Consider the following 24,083-nt stretch of genomic DNA (forward strand, 5'->3'; position numbering starts at 1 on the left):
CTTGCTGACTGGCAGTGCACAGTCTCAATAGATGGATGGGGGCGACGCCGCCAGGTTGTCACGGCGCATTACAGCCGTCTTGCTTCGGGACCCACATTACCCGCCACAGTGCCAGGCTCTCGCTTCACTTTCGGGAAGAGCCACGCAGTGAATAGCCCCACCGGCTGCACACGAAGTAGCGTCCGCCACACTGTAAGAAATTTTTATTGAAAAAAACAAATTTTCTGGCAGCTGGCCTGCCAGAAAATTTCTGTTATGCTATGTTTTCTGTTGTTCCTTCTTTCTGTCAATTCACAGATTTTTTCTGTTTGCAGCTAACAGAGCATTTCTGTGAAATTGACAGAAAGTTTCTGTTACACTATGTTTTCTGTTTAACATTTTTCGGTCATTTCACAGTTTTTCTGTTCGCAGCTAACAGAGAATTCCTGTGAAATTGACAGAAAGTTTCTGTCATGCTATGTTTTCTGTTTTAACATTTTTTGGTCATTTCACAAGTTTTTCTGTTTGCGACTAACAGAAAATGTCTGTGAAGTTGAGTTTCTATGCTTGCTTTTCTGTTATTTCACAAGTTTTTCTGTCGGCAAATAGAAAAATTCTGTAAAGCTCCATTCTTTGTCATTTCACACCACCTTTTATTATACATAATACATAATATGTATACATACATAACAGAACATTACAACTCCTGCCATGTTTCAATGCAATGAGATATTTCACTGCTTCTATGGGACTGCTAGAAATGGCACGTTTAAGTATTGAACAATAGTGATAAATGCAGGTGCAATATTAAACAATGTCATCATGACTAGTAATTTACTACGTCTTACAGCATCACGTAATTAAGGTAAATGGTAGATAGGTGACCAAAGAAAAAAGGTAATAAAATTGCCCTTCCTGCACTCCCTATATGGGACAGCTGCTAATAAGGTATGCAGTAACGGTAAGTATACAAGAGCACATATGATTCACTCTAAAATGGCAATACAATACAATGAATGCAACACAGAAAGTAATACCTGTACAATGAAGACAACCAATCACTAAAGTGTGATGGCAAGTATATGCGCATAAGGAGTGTCTAGGGCAAATGTGCCTTGCTTGACACTAGTACAGAATGAAGCAGCTAGTGAGATACAAGCAATAGAACATAACGCATCCACAGGATTTTTGCATTATTGCAGTATAACCAAAACATTGGACATACTAAGTAGGGTGAATCAATCTTGTCAAATAAAATAATTATACAATACAATGAATATACAACTGGTCACTAAACTGTAACGGCAAGTATATGCATTAGAAGAATTGTGCAAATTCGCAAATGATGCCTTCCTTGACACTAGTACTGCATGAAGCAGTGAGATACGAGCGACAAGTCATAAGGCATGAAACAGGCTGTTTGCATTATCACAGTGTAACCAAAAGCAACCAACTGGGTCCTAACTGGTACGTCCAATCTTGAGACGACAGGAGTTCCAACTTTCAACTGTTTATTCCTTGATGTTGCCACGTATAAATACACACATGAACCGCCAGCATGAAACTGAAAGCAAGAATTAAGGTGACTGACCCCAACGCCGGTACAACTCGGATCTTTTCTCGATAGTGCCACCGATGGAACGATCACACACCTGCTAGCTGCACGTGCAATATTCATTGCCTCAATAGTCTCGCTAACCCACTACTTTTTGTGGCTTGGAACGGCTCCGTCACCTAGATTGCGTCCCGCATTGATGGCAGTGCAGGCTTAGGTGGCCCTGGTTCCTCTCATTAATATTGTAACCAATGTAGCTTGCACTGCCGTCAATGCAGGACGCAGTCTAGGCGATGGGGCTGTTCTAGGCCATGCGTGCCTTTGTTTGAACAGTCGGATTAGCAACCGTCACAAATCCAAAATCAAGAAAGGGGCTGACAGATGGAATAGCACTCTGTGGTATAAAGGTCATAAACAGGGATAAGGCCAGCCTCTCTGAGGCACCTTATCCCTGTTTATAACATTTATACAACCATCACAAAGACAAGCGAGTTAGGGAGCTTATCGAGGCACTGAATACTGCATGTGCAAGTAACATGCGTGAATATGGTATCACTGGAACTACGATAAATGAGGTCGTTTCGGATCGTTGGCAATCGGCAAAGGGTTAAGTTGTATCGAATGTGCTTTTCAGTTTCGTGCTGATAGTTCATGCATATATCTATAGATGAAAACAGCAAGATACAAACAGGTGAAAGCGAGTGCTCTTTCTTGTCCCATCTTGTTGCACTCTGTTTTAGCACTTACAAACCACCAACTCTCCCAACAAGCATCAATTCTGGCTGCCACTAGTATTGCATTAAGCAGTGAGATACAAACAAAGCTTAAGGCATGCCACAAGTTGTTACATTATCACAGTGCAACCAAAAACTGTGTCACCCCACTTAGTATGTCCAACCTTGCAACTATAATATAAAAATTAAAATATTAGAATAGAGACAGCAGTACTACAATGTATCCAACCACTCACTAAACTGCAACGCCAAGTTTATGAATAATGAAAGTGACTTGGGCAAACTGTGCCTTGCCTGAGACTAGTACTGCATTAAGCAGTGAGATACAAACAACAAGGCATAAGGCATGCCACAAGTTGTTACATTATCACAGTGCAACCAAAAACATTGTGCCACCCCACTTAGTATGTCCAACCTTGCAACTACAATATAAAAATTAAAATATTACTAGAATAGAGACAAGAGTACTACAATGTATACAACCACTCACTAAATTGTAACGCCAAGTATATGTATAAGGAAAGTGACTTGGGCAAACTGTGCCTTGCTTGAGACTAGTACTGCATTAAGCAGTGAGATACAAACAACAAGGCATAAGGCATGCCATAAGTTGTTACATTATCACAGTGCAACCAAAAACAGTCACCCCACTTAGTATGTTCAACCTTGCAACTACAATATAAAAATTTAAATATTATTAGAATAGAGACAGCAGTACTACAATGTATACAACCAGTCACTAAACTGCAACGCCAAGTGTATGTATAAGGAAAGTGACTTGGGCAAACTGCGCCTTGCTTGATACTAGTGCTGCATTAAGCAGTGAGATACGAACAACAAGGCATAAGGCATGCCACAAGTTGTTACATTACCACAGTGCAACCAAAAACAGTCACCCCACTTAGTATGTCCAGCCTTGCAACTACAATGTATACAAGCAGTATATGGAAAGTATATGGAAAAGGAAAGTGACTGGGGCAAACTGTGCCTTGCTTGAGACTAGACTAGTACTGCATTAAGCAGTGAGGTAGAAACAAGGCATAAGGCATGCCACGAGTTGTTACATTATCACAGTGCATTGATATAGAACGTTTTTAAGTTACAGAACAGTTAAAAGTCATAGTCTTTCAACGATGTGACGAGGGAGGCCACTTTTGGGGAGAGGCAATGCTGCTTTTTCTTGGTCCGCTCCACCTTGGTTCCCCTGCCAGGGTTCACACCTGCAATGGCTCTAAAGCAAGGATAGAATGCTGTTACACTTGGTACAGTGAAAATATCTGTATTTTCTTCAAAGAAATAAGAAGATTGCTGCCTGCCAACGACCCCAAACTATTATTCCTTTAGAGCCCACATTTCAGTGGTCTCCAGTGCATGTTCAGTTCAAAACAAGCAACTTCCAAGACAAAATTATCCTTTCCTAAATTATCACATGCATCAGGTTTTAACAAGCCTAGTGCTTTGTTACTTGGATTAAAAGTTCACTGAACACCATCACTGGGTGTTAAAGGCATACTGAAAACAACTCCACCCCCATTGTTGCTCTTAGGAGAAATTCATTTTGTGGCACATTCCCAATTCGTTGACGTTTGTGTGGCAGCAAAAGATGCATTAATTGCTGAGAAAATGAAATTAAAAAATTTGTCTGCCCCTTAATTCAAACTTGTGACACGTACACTATAAAGGACTTCATGAGAAGCATTTTGAAGTGACTTGAGGGACAGCTTAAGGCCTCTGTGGACCGCACCCACAAAGCTGACAGGAAAATGCACTGCAGTGCACTTTGGTGAAATGTTAGTTGAAACTGTTCTCAGACCTCTCATCATGCAAACCAAATACCTTTGCTATGGCACTCATTAGCAAGATCCCGTTATGGCATTAAAGAAATAGTTACTGTCGTTAACATTCAGGCAAGCAATTTTTTTTCAAGGCTCGAAATCAGGAGTTCCATAGAAACCAGTCTTGTCAGGAAGGTACATGGTGGCAAACGAAACAGCTCCTACTAAAAAAACAACTGAAATGACGTTTAAGCTCTCAGAAAGCAGCCCACAATGGGGAAAAACAGTGCTATTGCTTTAAGAACAATTCACATAGAACCCAGACATCTTGCATAGACTGGTGGCAGATTTCAACCTGTGATTCAGCATATGCACTGTTTTCATACTCAACGACTTGACATGTAGTGATGCTGTTTTTTTCTGTTTTTTCTTGTCTTTTTTGTGTGTGTGTATGTAAGTGCCCGTGTCTGTGGCCAGCTAGGACTATGACCTGCAGAAACAAAAAGTTGCACAGACGATCTAACAATATGACACAAGCAACATCTGTAAGCCGTGGTGATCTTGCCCAAATGGTTTTATGATGAAAGCTTTTCCAACTGACCTTGCTTTTCTAACTTTGCCGCATCAAAATGTATAAACTTGCGTTGGAACATCCCATATTTCCTTTCACTGCAATTTACCTGCTACTGGCCGCAATGATGAATTTGGCTGGGATTGACAAGCTCCCCTGGGCTTGCTGCAATGCTCTTTGTGATGAATGGCTGACCATAATGCTTGCCACTGTAGTTTCTGCGAGATCATGATAGCACGCCTACACCCATGTAACATGATGTAATTACACCCATCAATCACGCAATGAATGCCTTTGCATGGCGGTATGCTTCACCCTTTCGCTGGTGTATCTTTGCTGCAGCATCCGCTTCTTACTTGCGTTGCTTTTGTTCTTCACTGGGCATCTGACACTGAATCCTTTGTGCTTCTAATGGTAAGCTCTTGCATCTACTACTCATTGGGGCTGGTGACAAACATGTTCCACTGGGCAAGCTCGCTCTGCTGCATCACCTGGTGTTGGTCCTTCGATCTGTCTAGCCTCATGCTGTCGTTTCCTGCATTGTCTTTGCTGTCAACACACCGAACACACCTCTTGGTTCTTGCTGGCGCTTGCTGGCGTTTAACGTCCTTCCTTGCTACAATCCTGGAGCTCGGCCGGTGAAGCGGGAGCTAACAGCCGGGAGCGCGCTAAACAGGGACTGAAAGTGCGCAGTTCTCGGGAATGGAGACAATTTCCCAAACAAACAAGGTAGAGCACATGCGGTAGAGAGACCTTGGCCTGGCCGCACCTCTCAATTGACGTTATCACTGACACAAGCACCGCCAAATATCAATTGCTGACGGACGCAGCGCAGCGTTCCCCGTTTTGCCCTCGTGGAGCACGAGGCTGCGCCCTATTGCCACATTCCCGTGGGTGGTACCGAAGCAGTGCCTTCACAATAAAATGTCTGCTAAGAACATTCAAAGCCACATGCTCATTCCTGCCGTCATTCCTTCTATCTTTTTTCAACGTTCCCCGACTCATCAGTATGCAGTGAGGACACAAGATTTTGCATCGTAATGCCTTCGCAATGTTTTGCTTAACGCGTCTTTCACCTACACTAATTCACTTACAAGCTTGCACACTTACACAGTCTATCACTGATGCCCAGAATGTATAGGATTGTAGCCTACTTCTGCGTGATCACCGTGATTATCAGTTTGACTATGTCCTCTCGCATAATTCTCTAATTAACCCGGTCCTATGCTAGCTGTGGTCACGTTATCCCGTAAACTTCTAATCACATCTGCCCATCTAACTTTCTGCTGTTCCCTGCTATCCTTGCATTCTCTTGAAATCAAGTGTTACCCTTAATGACCATCGGTTCAGCAGCGTAGCTTTTTGGGCTTGGTGGATCAACCGGCTGTACGCAGACGATTGCATCCTTTGCAGAGAAATCAACAATGATTCCAACCGAGTAGTATTACAGACAGACCGAAATAAAATTTCTTCATGGTGTGACAGGTGGCTTATGACCCTCAACATCTCAAAATGTAAGCATATTTGTTTCACCCGCAAGCGGCAACCAATCCGTACACAGTATTACTTGAACGGCTCCCCTTTACCAGAAACAAGTGAAGCTAAATACTTAGGTGTCACATTTTCCACTGATCTGACATGGAATCGTCACATTCAAAGCATCACTTTAAAAGCTGGGCGAGTACTTAATTTTATGAAACGGAACTTTAGGCACACGCCACTAGATGTCAAGAGAACACTTTACCTAAGCAACGTTCGCCCAATTCTCGAATATGTGCCTGTTGTGTGGGACCCGCATACACAAATTTTTGTCAATAGCTTAGAAGCGATACAGAAACGTGCGGCCTCTTTCATTACTGGCATTTACTCATTTCCAAGCAGCATCACAGAAATAAAACACCACATATGTTTGGAAGATCTTTCACTACGCCGTGTTGTTTCCCGCCTCTCTTTCCTTCGAGATACCGTCTTCAATCGCACACCACTAAACAAAGACTTATCTACAACCACCAACATACATATCCAGGCGCTGCGTCCACTTACTTAAAAGAAATATGCGCGCACACAACAACATACCAAAACTCCTTTTTTACCCGTACAATACACGAATGGAACCTGCTGCCTCCTGAACTAATTGAAGTTCCTTCTGATGTCACATTCCCCACTGCTCTCCAAGCATATGTTTGTAGATAAAAATGCACTCACCATTTGAAACTTTCTTTGATGTTTATGTTTTGCAATGTTAGCCAGCATGCTGTGTTAACGAGTATCTTGTTACCTGGGCGAAACTTGTTCTTAGTGCTATCTCATGCGCTCCCTCAGGATGTAACACATATATGATTAGTATTGTACCCATGGTCTGAAGTGTTTAACCTATTTAAGAGTGTGCAATCTTGTATTATATGTTGATTATCTGTCCTCCCTACTGTAATGCCCAATGGGCGAAGTAGGTATGTAAATAAATAAAATTTGAATAGCAATAAATAGCGCGCAGAGGACAGGACAGTAAAATTCAGACACACACAAACAGTATGAGTGCAATTTTTTTTTCTTCTAACAAATTTTATTTTAAACATACCTCACTTTTATATGCCTGAAGAAAGACCTATCGCTTATACGATTATACAACCGGTATCAGCATTTCAGAAACACTAGCTCTTTATCGCAGAAGAAAATAGAAGGTGTGCTCACACATGTGCATCCTGCTCTGTTTATCTTTTCAGCTTCCATGATCTCTCGTGTTACCCTATCTTTGCTCCTTCTTAATGACAACACGTTTATCAAGGAACGGCTTGCACGTTTTTGACTTGCAGGAGAGGATGTAATCAGCAAGTGTTCCCCCTCACCCATACTTGATATTGCGAGCACCCTCCATGTGCCGCTCGTTCAAGTACCTACCGGTTTGTCCAATATGGTGCTTCCCGCATGACAACGGAACTCAGTACACACCATCACAAGTGACGTAAGCTTTCTGATGCCTGACCATGCATCCTCGCACTTTGTTGTGGTCAGCCTTTCCTATCTTGCACACTAGGGCAAGTTTCTTCGGGGCTGAGAACACGACAGTTTCATTCACCAGTTGTCCGATTCTTTTTGGATTCTGGGAAATCTTATGCATGTAAGGCAATAAAACAAAATGCTTCCATTCACCAAGCACCAGGTTCAGATCACATTGTATTTATGATTTTAGTTTCCAGAGAAGCTTTTTGGCAACACACTTGAATGTGCGTGGGGTAACCAGCATTAGTCGGCCTCTTAGACTGCTGTTTAAAACTGTCACTCATCATGTGTGTTCACAATTTTTGGAGACAGTTTTGGAAACTCGTGCTGACAATAGCTCTTTTTAAAGTTTTGAGTGCGCAGAATGATATGGCAGCACAGGTTTGTTACTTTGTGGCTGGTAGGCCCAGCAAATGCGATTAGTGTGAAAGGAAGTTCAGGTCTAAAAATCTGATACAATCATTAATGGGCAATTCACTTGTTAGAACAAGCGAACTACAACACTCTTTCATGATGGGTAAAATGCTTAGAGCCTTTGAATCAAGTGAGCCGGAGTCACTGTTAAGGATTAAAAAAACGCTTGTACTGTTCATGTGTCTGAATTTTACTGTCCCGTCCTCTGCACGTTATTCATTGCTATTCAGACCATCTGTTAGCTTGCCTTCTCATTGCATGGCTTGCCCATGCCCATTCTTCTTGATATTGAATAAGATGTCCTTAATCCGCATTTGTTTCCAGACTCATTCTGCTTTCTTCTTGTCCCTCAACATTACACCTTTCATTTTCCTTTCCATTAGTTCGCTGTGACATCCTCAATTTCAGTTGAACCCTTTTCGCAAGCCTCCACTTTCCCACCCCGTAAGTACCAGTAAGATGCAGCTGTTGTATACTTTTCTCTTGAGGGTACACTTCTGGGTACCGGGTGTTGAATGCAGTGCTCAGCATGCGAGCTGTTGTTCCACTGAATCAGCGAGTGTCCACGATAGCAGCATGCATACAAAAAAGGGGGCAGCCTCACAATATATCAATACATTTGTCAAAGAACAATAATAAATCAAAGAAGCTTTACTTTCCCACAAAAAATCAGAGTAAGAATCGGGCAGAACACATTTGGCAGGCACTCTCAGATTATGAACCGCAGCTTGCCAGTATCCCTTAAAGGGCCCCTCATGAAGCCTGACAAGCGCAGACCGCGGAAACCGCAGACGGACCGCGGAAAGGTCTGAAATTTTAATCCCAACGCCATTTCTCCTTTCCCTCATGGCGACCACATTCTAAGCTCGATAAGGATGTACTAGTAACCCTGCGTCTACGTACTCATGTCCGCAGTGTGACATCGCTCGTGGCGACACGCGACTTCGAGAATTATTCAAGGTAACATCTGTTATTTGTGTGATCTGTTGCTTGAATTGACGAATTGAAGTTCAGAGAAATAATAAAATACACAAGCTGAATGCCTGTAAGCTTTTTGTTTTACTTTGCACCAAAGCAAAAAAGAGATGCACTTCTGCTTCGTCTGCTTGTTCCCATAGTCGTGCAGTTACATGCGCAGGTACCAAAGCTATGCCAGTTTCCATGTGTTCCAGTGCGCGATTGCACTCTGCAATCCTTGTTCTGCCTCAGTATTCATGGAGCACAGCGCGCAAAATCGTGCGCTGTGTGAAACCAGACAATCACCACAGCTAGTGCACAACGCCGTCGGCGGGAGTGCACAGCAATTAAAAAAAAAGTGTGAAGAAAAAAAATCAAGGCGGGGCCTGTGATGCATGCGTCACGCGATCCTCGAGGTCCAGTATGGGAGAACGCAGGGAAAGAATATCACTTGCGGAGGCTAGACAGGGCAAGTGGAGAGAGTGTCTTGTTGGGCAGTGGAGCACACCTTCTGAAATCATAGGTTCGTGGCACTGAAATATTTCTATTTCTGCTATTAATGAGCCGATTTAAAAATTTTTTATGGCAGAGCGCTCCCTTGAGGACACGTAATAACTTCCAGCTTATAACCAAAATTTGCTATGGGGCCTGGTGACGGGCCCTTTAAGAGGAAAGTATATAACAGCTGTATAGTAATCTCTTGTGCAGAAACTGAACGAAAAGGATTGAAATAATACTGAGGACAGCATGGCGGACAAATAAACGAAAATTATTGGTGTGACGTTAGGAGGCTAGAAGAGAGCTACTGGGTCAGGGAACAAATAAGCCAATGATATCCCAGCTGAAAGTGAGGAGAAATGAGCATGAGTAGGGCATATGATTTGAAGCAAGATCACCAATGGTCTGTTAGGACAATGGAATGGATTCCAAGAGAAAGGAGAAGTAACAGGGAGTACCAGAGAACTAGGTGGGCAGATGCAATTAGGAAGTTTGCAGAGGTGAGCTGGGCGCAGCTGGCACAGGACAGAAATAATTGGATAAAGATTGGATAGGTCTTTGTCCTGCAGTGGACATACCGTATTTACACGATTGTAAGTCGACCACTTTTTTAAATTTGAAAATCTGAAGTGAGGGGTCGACTTAAATCGAAACCGAAACATGGCACTGCCAAAACAGCGAGACCAACGGGAGCTACAACGTAGTTACAATTTTATGTTTGCTCTATGGCCCCACCCGTAGCTTTTTGCTATCCCGCATGTTTGTTCGCTTCTCGGAAGAGTTTTTCAACATTTTTTAGAGTTTTACAGTGCACACAACACTCATGAGAGGGTGTCAATAGGTGATGGAAACGCCGCTGCTACATTTGCGGCTTCACCCTCAGAACGGCGGTGCTTGCAGAGAGCATCAGTACATGGAAGAGCAAACACCGCTCGCGGGGTTCTCTTTGCCTGTTGCGCTTAGCTTTCTTGACGAAAGGCATTGGTTTGACGCGTTCCATTTGACTGCCGCCTACATGCTACTTCTATGCTTCCTCAGTCGTCATGAGTGCTCCAGGCCCACTAATCATTCGGCACTCATTCACAGCAGCGTTCAAGAGGGCTGCCATCCTTTACGCCAAAGAAACAAATTGCTGCGCAGCGGGCTGCAAGTTCCATGCTTCTGAATGGGTGGTGCGAGAGTGGCGACTGCAGCGAAGCTAAATTTTCGCCTGTGACGGCAAGTGAGGAATTTCCAACGTGCCGAAGTCTGGAGGCTTTCCGGAGCTGTAGGCTAAGCTTGCGGCGTACGTCGCTGAAATGCGCGATCGGTCCCTGCCAGTGAAGTGCGATATGGTCATGAAACAAGCCCGGATCTTCGCCTTTTAAGGACCTGCTCCGCCGCGAGTACGAGTGGCTGGCGGCAGAACACCGCGAAATTATGCCAACCGGACCTGTCAAAAGAGGCTCCCTGGCCGATGCGTGCGGTTGGGTGCATTCGGCGTGGGCTGCTGTTCCACAACATGTCATGGTGTGGTCGTTTGCCAAATGTGAAATTTCGCGGGGCAACGATGCACTGTGGGACTGTAGCAACGATGACGATGGCAGCACTAGTGAAGATGAGTAGTTCAGTGACCATGTCAGCTATTAATAAATTTTTGTTATCGAATGCTCCCTCGGGTATGCTCTTTTTTTCCCTGTCACACGATATGGGGGGGTCGACTTGCATCCGAGTCGACTTACAATCGTGTAAATACGGTAGTTGGGCTGATGATGATGAGGAGGTGTTGAAAGGAATCCATTGTTTAAGATAGAAAAGCCATCATTCAAGTATGTCCATGTGCCATGCAGTATGAGGTACATGAACAGCTGCTTCTGTATCTTGAATAAATCCCCATTGGATCCTTTGCTATATCTGAACAACCCGGAACTAGTAATCCAGCTTACTTTTTAAAGCGATGATAGCAGCCTCGCCTTTTCTTGATGTGCTTGTTTTACAAGAATCTTCACAAATAAACATTTTCAGAAAACCTGCAACAGGTTTTGAGCCCCGCACTGTATGATCAGTTTCCCAAGCATTCAATAGTTGCCTAACTCTTCCACTCTATGTGAGGAATCTGTAGTAAACAAGAATACTAGGCTGATGACTTGGAACATACCGTGTTTTCTTGTGTAATGGCCTCAGCCGGGTAAAAGCCGCACCCAGCACTTTATAAAAATAATGCTCCAAAAATATATTTAAGAATTGCCCGTGTATAAGCCACACTGTTGATTTTTGAGAAGGTTGGCAGTGTTAGCTGTAGTGTAGTGCGAGAATTCCCAAGTTTTCTTTTTTCTTTTTAATTGGTGAGAAAACAAGGCAGCTGTGCCGGCTTCTTGGTGCTGGCAGTAGCAAAAGTACAGCCTCCGAGATGCTGCCATCACTGATCTGTGGGGCATCACTATTTATTCCAGCTGGCATGCGACGCGCTATGGGAACGTCCAAGAATAGCCAGAGCCAGTAGGAGCGAGTACTGTAGTTCAATAAAGGCAAGTACCCCAGAAAATATTTACAGAAAAAAAAAACATTGGTTTCGCAGTGTAATGGCAGCACGCCCGACTTTCACCCCAAGTTTCGGAAAAAAAACCTGTAGCTATTACACAAGTATATACAGTATTTTAGGGATTTTTTTAGGTGTGGCTATCCTGGGCAGTTTACTGGTTCAGTGTAATGCCGACTCGTCCACCCAGTACTATGACTCCAAGTGACTGACTGCGGGCTGCTATCTCGTATGCTCCAGGCATCAGCTAAATGTCAGTGTGTATATTATGGTAATATGATACACCTACTGTGCGTGTGCCAACCCTCAAGCTACAGTGCCGATGAAAGGCAAAGGTAGCTAAAAAGGGAGGCAAATTCTCAGATGCTGCATGCGAAAGCCCATGTGCTGAATGCACATTTATGAATATCGGTGAGTCAGAGAACAAAATATTGCAGAAACAACAAGAATAATATGAACAATCAGCATGTGGCTTTGAATGCACTTGCAAAAATTCCATATGTTCAGGCCATAATATCAGCTTAATATTGACACTTGTGCTTGCAAAGGAAAAGAACGAATAGTATGGCTTAATCTTTTATTGATAATACTTATGACTCCACACATGCCGAGCTGCAACAATGGAAATTTGTCACCAGTCAATGCAAGGTGCATGGGCTCCATCACGCACTGTACATAAAGTGCTGCCACTACAGTTTACCTTTTTTTTTGCTCATGCCATTTTGTTTTCCCAATTCTTCAAGATCCCTCAGTGATGTTCACTAAAGTAAGCAAACTGACGAGGAAGTAATGAAACTGACATGAAGACATGCATAAGCATCACAAAAGAGCGTCATGTTCTGCCTGACACAATGTTTCAGTGGAAGTTCTACCACTCCAGTCAATATGCAGACATGATGACCCTCTCCTTTTTTTCAACCCAAGGATAATGAGACAAAGTGATTTTCAGTTTGCAGCCGCCGACTGATTTTCCGGACTCCAAAAATTGAGACATGCTCTATTCGGTCTGCTTCGCGGCACCGCGATTCTCCTCATAGACCATGACGTATAACAACTTCCGAAAGTTCGGACACCTTACAACCTCTCGTCTGAATATTCGGACACTCCTTGAGCCAACTCGATCGAGAGCACCATGCACCGACTCTGACCGGTGCAAGGTTTGACTTGCTGAACGCCATTTTTGTTTTGAGCGGAGCCTCCTTGCTGCCCCACGAAGTAGTGCTACTGCAAATCACCACTCATCATCATCGTTTTTGCCTGGTTCAATAGAGCGGCTGTACAGCAGTTTCGGTTTCAGCTTAGTAATCCATGTCAAGACAATCCAGCAGCTGATTTGTTTCTTCGCGCACAACGCTGCGAGTAGGCCACATTTTTCGTTTGTGCGACTGGTGTCGGCATGGTGGTGTTTGCTTTGTGTGCTGTGTCGAGGTTCCGGTGATCCAACGCGGCACACGGAAACATCACGTCAAGTGTCTAATGGCGCCGTCAGTGCCCGCGCAGACTGCGCTGGGGAATGCCGGCAAGCGGGTGCCGGGAGGCCTAAGATTTGTCGCCTTCCGATGTGCTCCCTACTGACGTGGAAAATGTTCTGCCGAGACATGCGCAGTGGTTGCATTGCGACTCCGGACACCGTCTCATTTGACAGTTTCACAGGTGCTGACACTGCTGTACTGACATGTGCAGAACTCGACAATGGCGAGATTATTCGTCAGGTTCCTGCTGCACCGCCGGACGATGACTGAGTCGGAAGATGACGCACCATGTGCTACGCTGCCGTCGCATGCGGAGTATGTACAAGCAGTGACTGCTTTCAGCCGCCTATAGTGACCGTACGACCCTCTCCGAGATTCAGCCTTATCCGATTGCGCGTAACCGGAACAGCGTGCAACAGCGCATTCATGATTTCTTCAAGCCTACTGCCAAGCCTGAATAAGGGCGTGGAAATAACGGATTTCATTTTTTTTCTTAATCTGCTTTTTCGGACACCTGTTTATTGGGACATTTCCACAGTCCTCGTGAGGTCCGAATAAACGGTCAGCGACTGTACTTGCATTTTTTGTGGTGGTTATAGCCCTACGTGCATTTATTATTTCTAAATTGACTGATTGTACTAAAAAGGTCAAGACATACACGGACTTTTTACAGCACAAAAATTGCACATAATTTCACTGAAAAAGCCAGTGAGATGTTAATATGAAGTAAGGTTTACCAAAAAGAAAAATGCCTTCTGAAACAAGCACCAAAGGTAGTCCATTGAATTTACAGGAAGTAAAAGCTGAAAAGTTCAAACCTCAGATAGAGCATACACGCCAGATAATGCCAGAACCACATCAGCTGCCAGTCTTCAAGTACAAACAAAGCACTACTCCAATACACCCTCAGTAACTGTAGCGGAAATGCAATCAAACCAACAAAGATTTCATGCGCACAAGCCCTCATACTTACCAATAGCAAAATAATGCTGGCAATTTCTGCAAAGCACCATCCATGACACATCAAATCCACAAGAAAACACATTACAATTTACCCATAAAAAATGGATGGTTACCTGACCACCAAAGGGTTACTGGCATTGAATGCGCGCGCGCGCCCGCCCGCGCACACACACACACACACACACACACACACACACACACACACACACACTCTCTCTCTCTCTCTCCAGCAAACTTACTCCTCTAGGTTTTGTGCTGCCCTGGCCAAATAACTGACCTCTGCAAGCAGTGTCCACAATCTCAGAAGCAACAGTACCAAGCTCTCCAAACCGTCAATATGTTAGTAACTGGGCACCATGCAATGCGGCTAGTGCAGATTAGATGAATTAAGTGGTTGAACACAATAGCATAGACAGGGGGGGGGGGGGGGTAGGTTGGGTAGACGACCCCCCCCCCCTCATAATGGAACAGAAAGCTTCAGGAAGTGGGCTCCAAAAGAGCAACATGGATGGAAGAGAAAGCTTGAATGTGAAAGCAAGGCAAGGGCTAGTGGCAGTTCAAACAGGGGGAGGGGTTGCCATGGGAGCGATCCCCTCTCCCCTGCACAGAACATTGCAGACGCACTGATGGCACACCTCTACCTCATTTCGGATGTTAACCGTAACTGCTGAGGGGGGGGGATCAGCGCTAAAAATTCCACGCACAGATAATGATGGGACGAGCGCGTGCATAAAACTTGAGGGCACTGTTGCTCCCAACCGGACCTTTGTGTCATTGAAGAGCTTCTCATTTATGGTACCTGACTGAATTGTCGCCTGCACAGCGTGGAAGAAAAGCATTCCGAAAATAGTGCGACTTCCTTATATCTAGGATACGCATAATAAGCATACCCCCTTTTTTTTCTTTTTCCCCCCCTTGTCTTGGACTTTTGTTATAGGGCAAAAAGCAGGAAAAGAAAGAAAGACCCACAAAAAGCTGATTTGTGTACACCAAAATATATCAAGGACGGAGGTGCTTGGCCAGGGAAGGGAAGCTATGAAAACCACAACAGGTGGGAGGGCAGGTTGGTGAATGGCATCGAAGTCCACGCAAAAACATAAATATAGGAATGTTAGCAGCCACCGTGCCGTTCAACCCAGTGAATGTTGAGTGACAGTGACCCATTTTCAACACTGTTCGTTTTTTTAAGATATGTACCAGCTAGATCATCGATATACTTTATATAAATCCATAAATTCGTAAACCAACTTTTATTTTTTAGAAGAATATCCTCCTTTTTAAAAATAGAATAAGGATGATAGCATAATTAGATGCAAAGTGGCTTCACGCAGTAGCAGTGAAAAACTTTTGTCAGAAGTGTTATATTAGCAAAACAAAAATGTGCACCTTCGTCAAAGCATTCTTGTCTGGGGAGTGCTAGACAGAAGTGTCTTTGCGTGGTGCACAACCAAACACACACGCGCGTGCGCACACAGAAAGATGAGAAGCACAACTTCGTCGTTATATTTGGTTTATTTGCCCAACAGTTTCAGTCGGTGGACCGACCTTTTTCAAGCGTATCCCTTGAGAAAGGTCGGTCCACTGACCGACACTGTTGGGTAAATATATCAAAGATAACTGCAAAGTTGTGCTTCTCATCTTTCTAAATATGCTTGGCCCATTGAAAAATCCAGTTACACACACACACGCACACACACACACGCACAGATTCCCAGCTAACTTGGACCAAGATTTTGAGAAAGCCTATGCGTTCTTCAGAACAGAAATCGGGTGGATGTTGTTAGCGTTTATCTAAACTTACAGCACCATTTTTGCTCGGCTATATTTGAGTAATTAGCCGAGATACATTAATTCACTTTTTAAATATAGCTTGAAATGTTCAGGCGTCAATAGGAAAGTTGTGGAGCTCCACAAATACTGCCCTACGCAGGCAGTTCCAACGACATAGACTTAGTGTGGCCGTTTTTATCCGGAAAAAACAAAAGCCCGCGGAGTTTAAAAAATACCACGTGACAACGCGCTCTGTGTGCTCGAATGCGCCACAATTACAGTGCTCTCATTGGTGCTTTGTAAAAACATCGCTCGCTTCACACCTTTCGTGCTGCCCACGACAGAGCTTCGCAATGTGCTTGGTTCTGAGATAAACGCCAGTGGCTTCGGGCGGCAGTTGAAATACAGCGCGGCTCCCATTTCTGCGGCAATAATTGCACTCTCACGCTAGCAGAATAAATGCTCATGAGTTCGAATCTGGGAGCTCACGAGTTCGAATCTGGGAGCAAGGCCCCAACAAGCAAACATGCATTATAACAAGCTTGATAACGCTGTGTGAATTACGCTGGTTGTCACAAAAGGAAGAATTGTTAACTGCATGGAAGGTTGCTTTTTAGCTTCCTGTCCATTCCTTGTCGGCAGAGAATTTGTAATTTCATATTACGTGCCTTTTCCATGTCATACAAAAGTTTTAAACAGATGGCTCTTTTAATGGATAACGGTTGTAGATTTATTCGCTGTGATGTCTGTCTAAAGAATGTGTTCAAACAAGTCGCCCTCTGCCCTAATGCAGTAATGGCACCTTTTCAGCACGTCCGAGGTAGCTTTTTTGATGACGCAATACGGTATCTCGCTGCAGGCCTCAGCAATCTCTGCGTTTAGCGCTTGTGGTGTAGTTGTAGGTTTGCAGTACACTCAGTCTTTCACGTGTTCCCACAAGAAGTCAAGAGTTGTCAAGTCCGGTGACCTTGAAGGCCATGCCACTAGTCCATGCCACTCGACCCACTGGCGTTTAAAGGCTTTGTCAAGCCAGCCTTGAGCAAGGAGGCTGCTGCTGTGAGCTGGTGCATAGTCGTGCTGATACTATGTTTGCTTTAAAAAATGCAAGAGGAAGATCACAGCGAAAATCTTCGACTGGGCCTTCCAAGATGTAATTCACATACCACTGAGCAGGGAGCATGCGGTCAAAACATATGGGGCCAATTATCCTTCCGTCAAAGATACCGCACCACACACTGAATGGCCATTGGTACTGGTGTCTGGTTGGCGCCACCCAAATGGGTTCGTATCGCTCCAGTAATGCGCATTATGGATGTTGAGAATTTCTGGGGAAGGTTGCCTCATCTGTCCAGTGCACGTTGTCAACAAAATCCGGTATTTCGACACTGTTCATACGGATCAAATTTGAGAAATCAAGCTGCCATTGCAAGTCTCTTTCTTGCAGCTTTTGAAGCAGTTGGAGGTGATATGGATACATTTCAGCCTTCCTAAGAACTCTTGGCATTGAAGACTGAAATGCCAACCTCACTACTCACATCACGCACGCTGGAATAAGGGTTTGCAGTCATGAAAGCCAAAATGTCTCCTTCAGACTCTTCACTGATGGTCCCCTTTCTGCGCTGCATCTTCTTGAAGCTACCTGTTTCTTTCAGTGTCAAGTAACTCCTCATAATTGTGTTCGCGCTAGGTCATCCCCCACATTGCCAATTTCGGTATACCTTGGCAGCTTTCCTCTTGTCGCCCCATGCCGCTCCCAAGGATAAGACCATGTTTGCCTTCTGCTCGCTTGAGTACGGCATGCTTTAGGCACTGCAAACAAATTCTTCGAAACGGGTGCGCGGCACGACAGTAATAGACAGCCGAGCTCACATGCATCTAACTGCTGGCACAGCTTGGAAGAAAAGCGGCGTTGTAACAAATGATGCTCTCTCACACAGGTTCCAGATGTATGATGCATGTTTTGTGTGTATTTTTTCTATTCCGCTCCAACTTGAACACTGAAAAAAAATTGCTCTTCTCGTCATATCGGAATAAACAGCTGATGACGGTGCATTCTCCAGCAACAGGCGCGAGTGGCTGCTGACGCAGCTCTTTTTTGGAGCGCCGTCGCCAGCTGCTGCCCGTAATGTTAGAGCCGAGCAAAGGTTGAAGCCCTTTCTCGTAAGTGAAGGGAAGGCGCGGCACTGGTGATGTTTTTACAAATCACTCATTAGATCGCTGTAATCGCGGCGCACTGTCATGTGGTATTTTTTCAACTCCGTGGGCTTTCGTTTTTCCCGAATAAAAACGACCATGTTAAGTCTATCTCGTTGGAAGTACCTGGGTTGGGCAATATCTGTGAAGCTCCACAGCTTTCCTATTGATACCTGAATGTTTCAAGCTATATTTAATATGTTAATGAATTTATCTCGGCTAATTGCTAAAAAAAAAGATGAGCAATGAAATGGTACTGTAAGTTTAGATAAACGCTAACATCCACACAATTTCTGTTCTGAAGAACGCATAGGTTATTTCAAAATCTTGGCCGAAGTTAGCTAGGACACCGTGTGTGTGTTTGTGTGTATATATATATATATATATATATATATATATATATATATATATATATATATATAGAAAGAGAGAGAGAGAGATGAAGCATGAGGAGGAGTGGTACTTGCGAGCGGTGATCCTCACCCCAAAGTAAATTTCTGGCTAAACCACTGGTTGAACGCTTACTCCAGAAAGAAAATTTTATTTCTGGCTTTTCTTTTGCATGTGTACATGAAGTTCCTTAGGGCACTATTTTACTATGCAGTAACGAAACAATAGTAGCATCAAAATTTCATTCCCTAGCTGATTAGTTGTTTGGGTTCAGCAAACAACTTCCCTTTTCAGGATTGCTTTTTGTATTTATAAGCAGTATCATAAAAGGTTCCTATAAAAAATGAATATGCCTACAACTTCGATCATCACTCCACATGTGAGAAGTGCGAAAACCAAAAGAAGATTATGACAGCTTAGTTAACAAGAAAACTCAATACTTACCACTGTGTAAACTCCAGGCAGAGGCTTGTGTCTTTGGGGTATGCAACGTTGAACGCGAAGTGAACAAAAAACATCAGCTTGAACGCCTGGCAGGGGTTCGTTGCATGCATCGCTGGCAGGCTGTCGACACATACGACGAAGCTCTTAGCAGTAAGAAAACTGCCTCCTGCACAAAACAAGTTTTAAATCAGGAATGCTTGCCCGAATGTGGTACCACAGAAAATTATACCTTTTGCAATGATGAAGGGAGAACATGGCATGTCCCCAAGGTCGTCATCACTAGCAGATTCCTGGTGTAAGAGAAATTTATAAAGGCATATAAGAATTAATGTCTGCCAAGGTAGCACAATGTGAAAGCTGAAACCTTACACTGGTTACAAATAAGCATGTGGCAAAGCATAAGTTTGAATAAGGTGTTTCAGTGCTTGCTCAGGCTCATGATAATGTTCTTCCCCAACACTCTGTAGTGAATTAAATGCTTCGGCTTATATGTAAATAGATGTTGGCCACATGTTAAGGCCCTAAAAACCAGCACAGACATTTAAACATGTTTGCTTAATTATTTACAATACTGGGACGAATATATCGCTATATATAGAGCATTGCATGCATAATGCGAAGACGTGGGTTCGTATCCCACCTGTGGTCAGTTGTTTTTTCATCCACTTTCATTTACATTAATTTATCATTTCTTTAACTCAATTAGTAAGTACAAGTAATTTCCTCTATGATGTCCTTAGTGTCTTTGTTGGCTTCTTATTATACGATATATATATTACATATATAGATAATCAGCAAAGGTTTCTACCGGCCAGTTTACTAAAGGAATTATAATGTTACGACAAACAAGACTATTGTTCGTTTTTAAGCTTTATTTTGCCAACAATTTTGGGAATGGTATTCCTTTTGTCAGGGCTGGTTTAGAACTATTCTGTTTGACCAATATAAGGACACAGAACAAGTGAGGAAGTGTGATTCCCACCTTCGCACACTTGAGAGTGAAGGCAAGGGACAGTATGCAATATTGCACAACTCTCAAAGCAGTCATGGCAGCATAAGATTGCGACAAACACAGAAACAGACAGGGGATGTGGTAACAGCAGAAGTACAGTGCTCACGGAATGAAACCCGACACGAAGCATTTAGTAGAACCCTGCATATGTGCAAAGTACGCGAGAGGCACCATGTCATGTCGCAAGGAATTTGATCACCGAAGGTGTCGAGGACTCCGACGTAGATGTATGCGCCAGAATTACGTTGTCGCGACACGAATTGCAGCCAGTGCAAATGAAAGTATGCGCATTACTTAGCCCTAAAATGATGCATTTCATTCCTTGAGCACTGTACAGAAAATGAGAACAGAGCGAATGTGAAGAGCATTATAAGGGAAAGAGGTATTAAGCGTAGCTCTTGGCGCAACCAAGTGCTGTCTCCCCAGTAAAATGCCACCAGTTATGAGTGGGCTGCCCACATCAGGAACCATGTTACGTTATTATAGTCAAATACAACTCAATAGCAGAAGAGGCCTTCTGTCCATTGATGTCAAGAGACTGTCATGGCATTGCAGTTAATCTGGTTAACCAGCAGATGACTTTTCACTTGCCAGCCCCTTGGAATGTCATGCTAACAGGTGAAAGGGGATTAACCGTGTCATGATAATCTCATTATTGACTGGCTTCTTTGAGAGGCATTTACTACATTTTTACATTGCACCCAGCTTTACACAATGTTGCATTATCTAATTGTATTTGACAATGTTAGCTTTATATTGTTACGTAGGAAGATGCAGAAGAAAAGCTATATACAAGCATATTTACAAGGAAACACGCCGCACTTGGCCAAGAGGCAACAGCCCGCGCTAGCCTCTAATCATCGTCGTCACACTGCTCGCCTCTTCGTCATCGCAAATACTGTTCTGTAGCACTATAATAACAGTAATGTAGACAAGAAATAATACAATATGGTATGATATGTGGGGTTATATGCACAGAACTGACACATGAGTTATGAGAGATGTCATAGCGGACAGGTACGGATTTGATATATTTCTAAGATTGAGGTAATAGCTCTGCGGAAATCCGCAAGGTGGAGAGAAGTAATTAATAAAGGGAAAATCAGACATCCACCTATTCGAAGTAATTGCTACAAAGGAAACCCATACGGGTTCCTCGAAAGATAAGCCTCACATTTGAATAAAAATTTGTCTTGGTCCGGGACTCGAACCCAGGACCACCGCCTTTCCGGGGCAGCCGCTCTACCAACTGAGCTAACCAGGCAGGTAGCAGATGGCAGGCTGAAGTCAAATTTGTCAACAATTCGAAGAAAGGCAAGAGTTTGAGGTAATAGTTCTGCGGAAACCCACAACTGTGATTTCCCTTTATTAATTACTTCTCTCCCCCTTGCGGGTTTCCGCAGAACTATTACCTCAAACTCTTGCCTTTGCTTAGAGTTGTTGACAAATTTGACTTCAGCCTGCCATCTGCTAGCTGCCTGGTTAGCTCAGTTGGTAGAGCGGCTGCCCCGGAAAGGCGGTGGTCCCTGGTTCGAGTCCCGGACCAGGACAAATTTTTCTTCAACTGCGAGGCTTTTCTTTCGAGTAACCCGTATGGGTTTCCTTTGTAGCAATTGCTACGAATGGGTGGATGTCTGATTTTCTCTTAATTATTTCTAAGATTGCAATGCTTACCTCGACTACCTTGCAGAATAGCTCCCGGTCTTCATTGAAGATGGCAAGTAGGAGGAGGGGAGTGGCTTCATACTCTACAGCCATTGATTTCGTTTCAATTCTGGCCTTTTCAATTTCCTCTAGGCATGTCCTCACGTTCGGCTTCTTTACTAAGCTGTGAGCATACCTAAAAACCTGTCGCCCAACAGTCTTAACCTGATCGTCAAATGTTTGCGAGGCACTGAACCCCAGCAGTATATTGACATGTGAACACATGTGTGCTTCTTCAAAGAGGAAAGGCCAGTTTTCCTTCACGTTCACCACGCTTCTGCTGGCATTAATCACCTGCCTCTGTGACGAATATGTTTCGGCCATTAGCTGTGTGACTCGAGAACTGTTTGGGGAAGCTAGCCTGAATTGGGCTTGCAACTCTTCTTTTGTTCTCTTGAGTTTCAGCTGTTTCCGTAGACGGAAGGTCAGGCTGCTAGGCTACCCAGCCATAAGAATCTTTTTGGAGTTGTGGTTTCTTTGTGGTCAACTCTTCATTTTCTGAAAAACACCGCTTCGAACACTCAGAACTGTGCCTTCTTTTGTTGTTAATACAATTCTCCAGCTTCCATAGAAGCGTTTCTAGTCCTGTAGCAATGATGGTGCCATTGAGGGTGTCCTCAAAAGTTCTTGGATATTTGCTGACAATTTCCCTCGCAATGACTCGCAGCACTTTGCGCCCAGGCTTCTGGTAGCAGGCAAGCACCCTGTCACTTAGTGTCCTAATCATTTCATTCAGATCACTTTTCAGTGGGCGCCTGCCATCTTGACATGCTTTTATGAGGTCGGGTGGAAATGCGTCCCATGGAATATCAAAAGCCTGGCCCAACAAGCTCACAGAAGCTTCGCTTCCTTGGGGAATGGACACTTGCACGGCTGGTGAAGCAGCTGTCTGGAACTTTTCGAGCAGGATGCGTCTACTGACAACACTCAGGAACATTAGGTCAGCCTCCACTACATACTTGAGGTGCTCAAGTGACTGAACACCACAGTCCAGCAGTTTCTGTACAATCTGTTAGATCACTTCATTGTCCAAGTGCGGCAGCCAACTGGAAATATGCTGTCGCAAGTCCATTTTGCCTGTCAAAAGCATGAAATCAAACAAAATCTAATATAGCATGCTTCAGCACAACAACAGGGTACTTGTTGCGGGCAAGCTTATACTGCACCAATGGAGTCCAATCAAGGAGGCTTTCAAGCTTCATGCACTTGAAAGGACCATCACTACTGATAATGCTGTAGAAGAGCATAGCAGGCTCATATCTTGCGTGGACAGTTCTTAATAAGAAAAAGTGATCGCCATTACTGGCAAGAATAAGCTTAATCTCACCAAAAACTGGAGCGCCATCCGTCCGCCTCATAACAACAAGCATGTCCTGTTTGTAAAGCATGCCACGGATAGTAGCTTGACTGGCCGAGAATATATTACCTTCTTCAATGATCACATCGCGTACTTCCTTTTGTATTTCTGGTGTGCAAAGCTCACTAGAGAATGAGGAACTATTGACTAAACCATGAATACCTGCTCCTGTGTTCTTATATGCCTGATAAAGCTGATGGCGCTCAGAAAGTACCGACGTCTTCCCCATCTTTGCCCGAGAATACGCCAGAATCACGGGGAGCGGGGAGAGTGATGTAGGTCGTCGAAGTGGCAGGAGGTGTCGGAGCCGGCGGAGTCGGGTTGTCGTCGCCGGGAGCCATGAAGGAAGGCTCGACGTACCGTCCACTGCGAAGCTCCGTGACGAGGTACAGGGAACGTCCAGCTCCACCAGTTATGTTACGTAGGAAGACGCAGACGAACAGCTATGTACAAGTATATTTACAAGAAAATACGCTGCGCTTGGCCAAGAGGAAACAGTCCGCGCTAGCTTCTAATCGTCGTCGTCGTCTTCACACTGCTCGCCTTTTCGTGATCGCACATATTGTTCCGTAGCACTACCCCCGGCTGCAAAAGCGCCGTCCCGGAGCGACTAAAGATCGGACTCGGAAGCAGTGTAGTAGGCCTTGAGCCTACTCACATGCACGACATCACTAGATGCCAGAGGAGAGGACGAGGTTGAACCCACGGGAGCAATTTCGCAAGTCACAGGCGCCACCTGGCGCAGCACGCGGTAGGGCCCTGTGTATCGCGAAAGGA

General features: G+C 44.2%; 1 protein-coding gene across 1 annotated transcript; it reads right to left on the minus strand.

Moving 5' to 3' along the window:
• Positions 1 to 620: 620 nt before the first annotated feature.
• LOC129385981 (uncharacterized) lies at positions 621 to 22,361 on the minus strand. The gene is made up of 4 exons (XM_072289568.1): positions 21,920 to 22,361; positions 19,463 to 19,523; positions 19,234 to 19,399; positions 621 to 3,499 (listed from the first exon to the last, which is right to left on the minus strand). Coding segments are annotated over exons 1-4 (582 nt in total). The 5' UTR covers positions 22,274 to 22,361; the 3' UTR covers positions 621 to 3,498.
• Positions 22,362 to 24,083: the final 1,722 nt, after the last annotated feature.

The sequence above is a fragment of the Dermacentor andersoni genome, chromosome 7, assembly GCF_023375885.2.
Source record: "Dermacentor andersoni chromosome 7, qqDerAnde1_hic_scaffold, whole genome shotgun sequence".
Taxonomy (NCBI): Eukaryota; Metazoa; Arthropoda; class Arachnida; order Ixodida; family Ixodidae; genus Dermacentor; species Dermacentor andersoni.

Bases quoted from the DNA above. Each gene is read 5' to 3' on its own strand.
- LOC129385981 (XM_072289568.1), bottom strand. From the start codon at position 22,273: ATGGCCGAAACATATTCGTCACAGAGGCAGGTGATTAATGCCAGCAGA. The intron at 19,524-21,919 runs GTAAGCATTGCA...CTCTTACACCAG, and splicing joins TATTCTGCAAGGTAGTCGAG to GAATCTGCTAGTGATGACGA. The intron at 19,400-19,462 runs GTATAATTTTCT...TGTTTTGTGCAG, and splicing joins TCCCTTCATCATTGCAAAAG to GAGGCAGTTTTCTTACTGCT.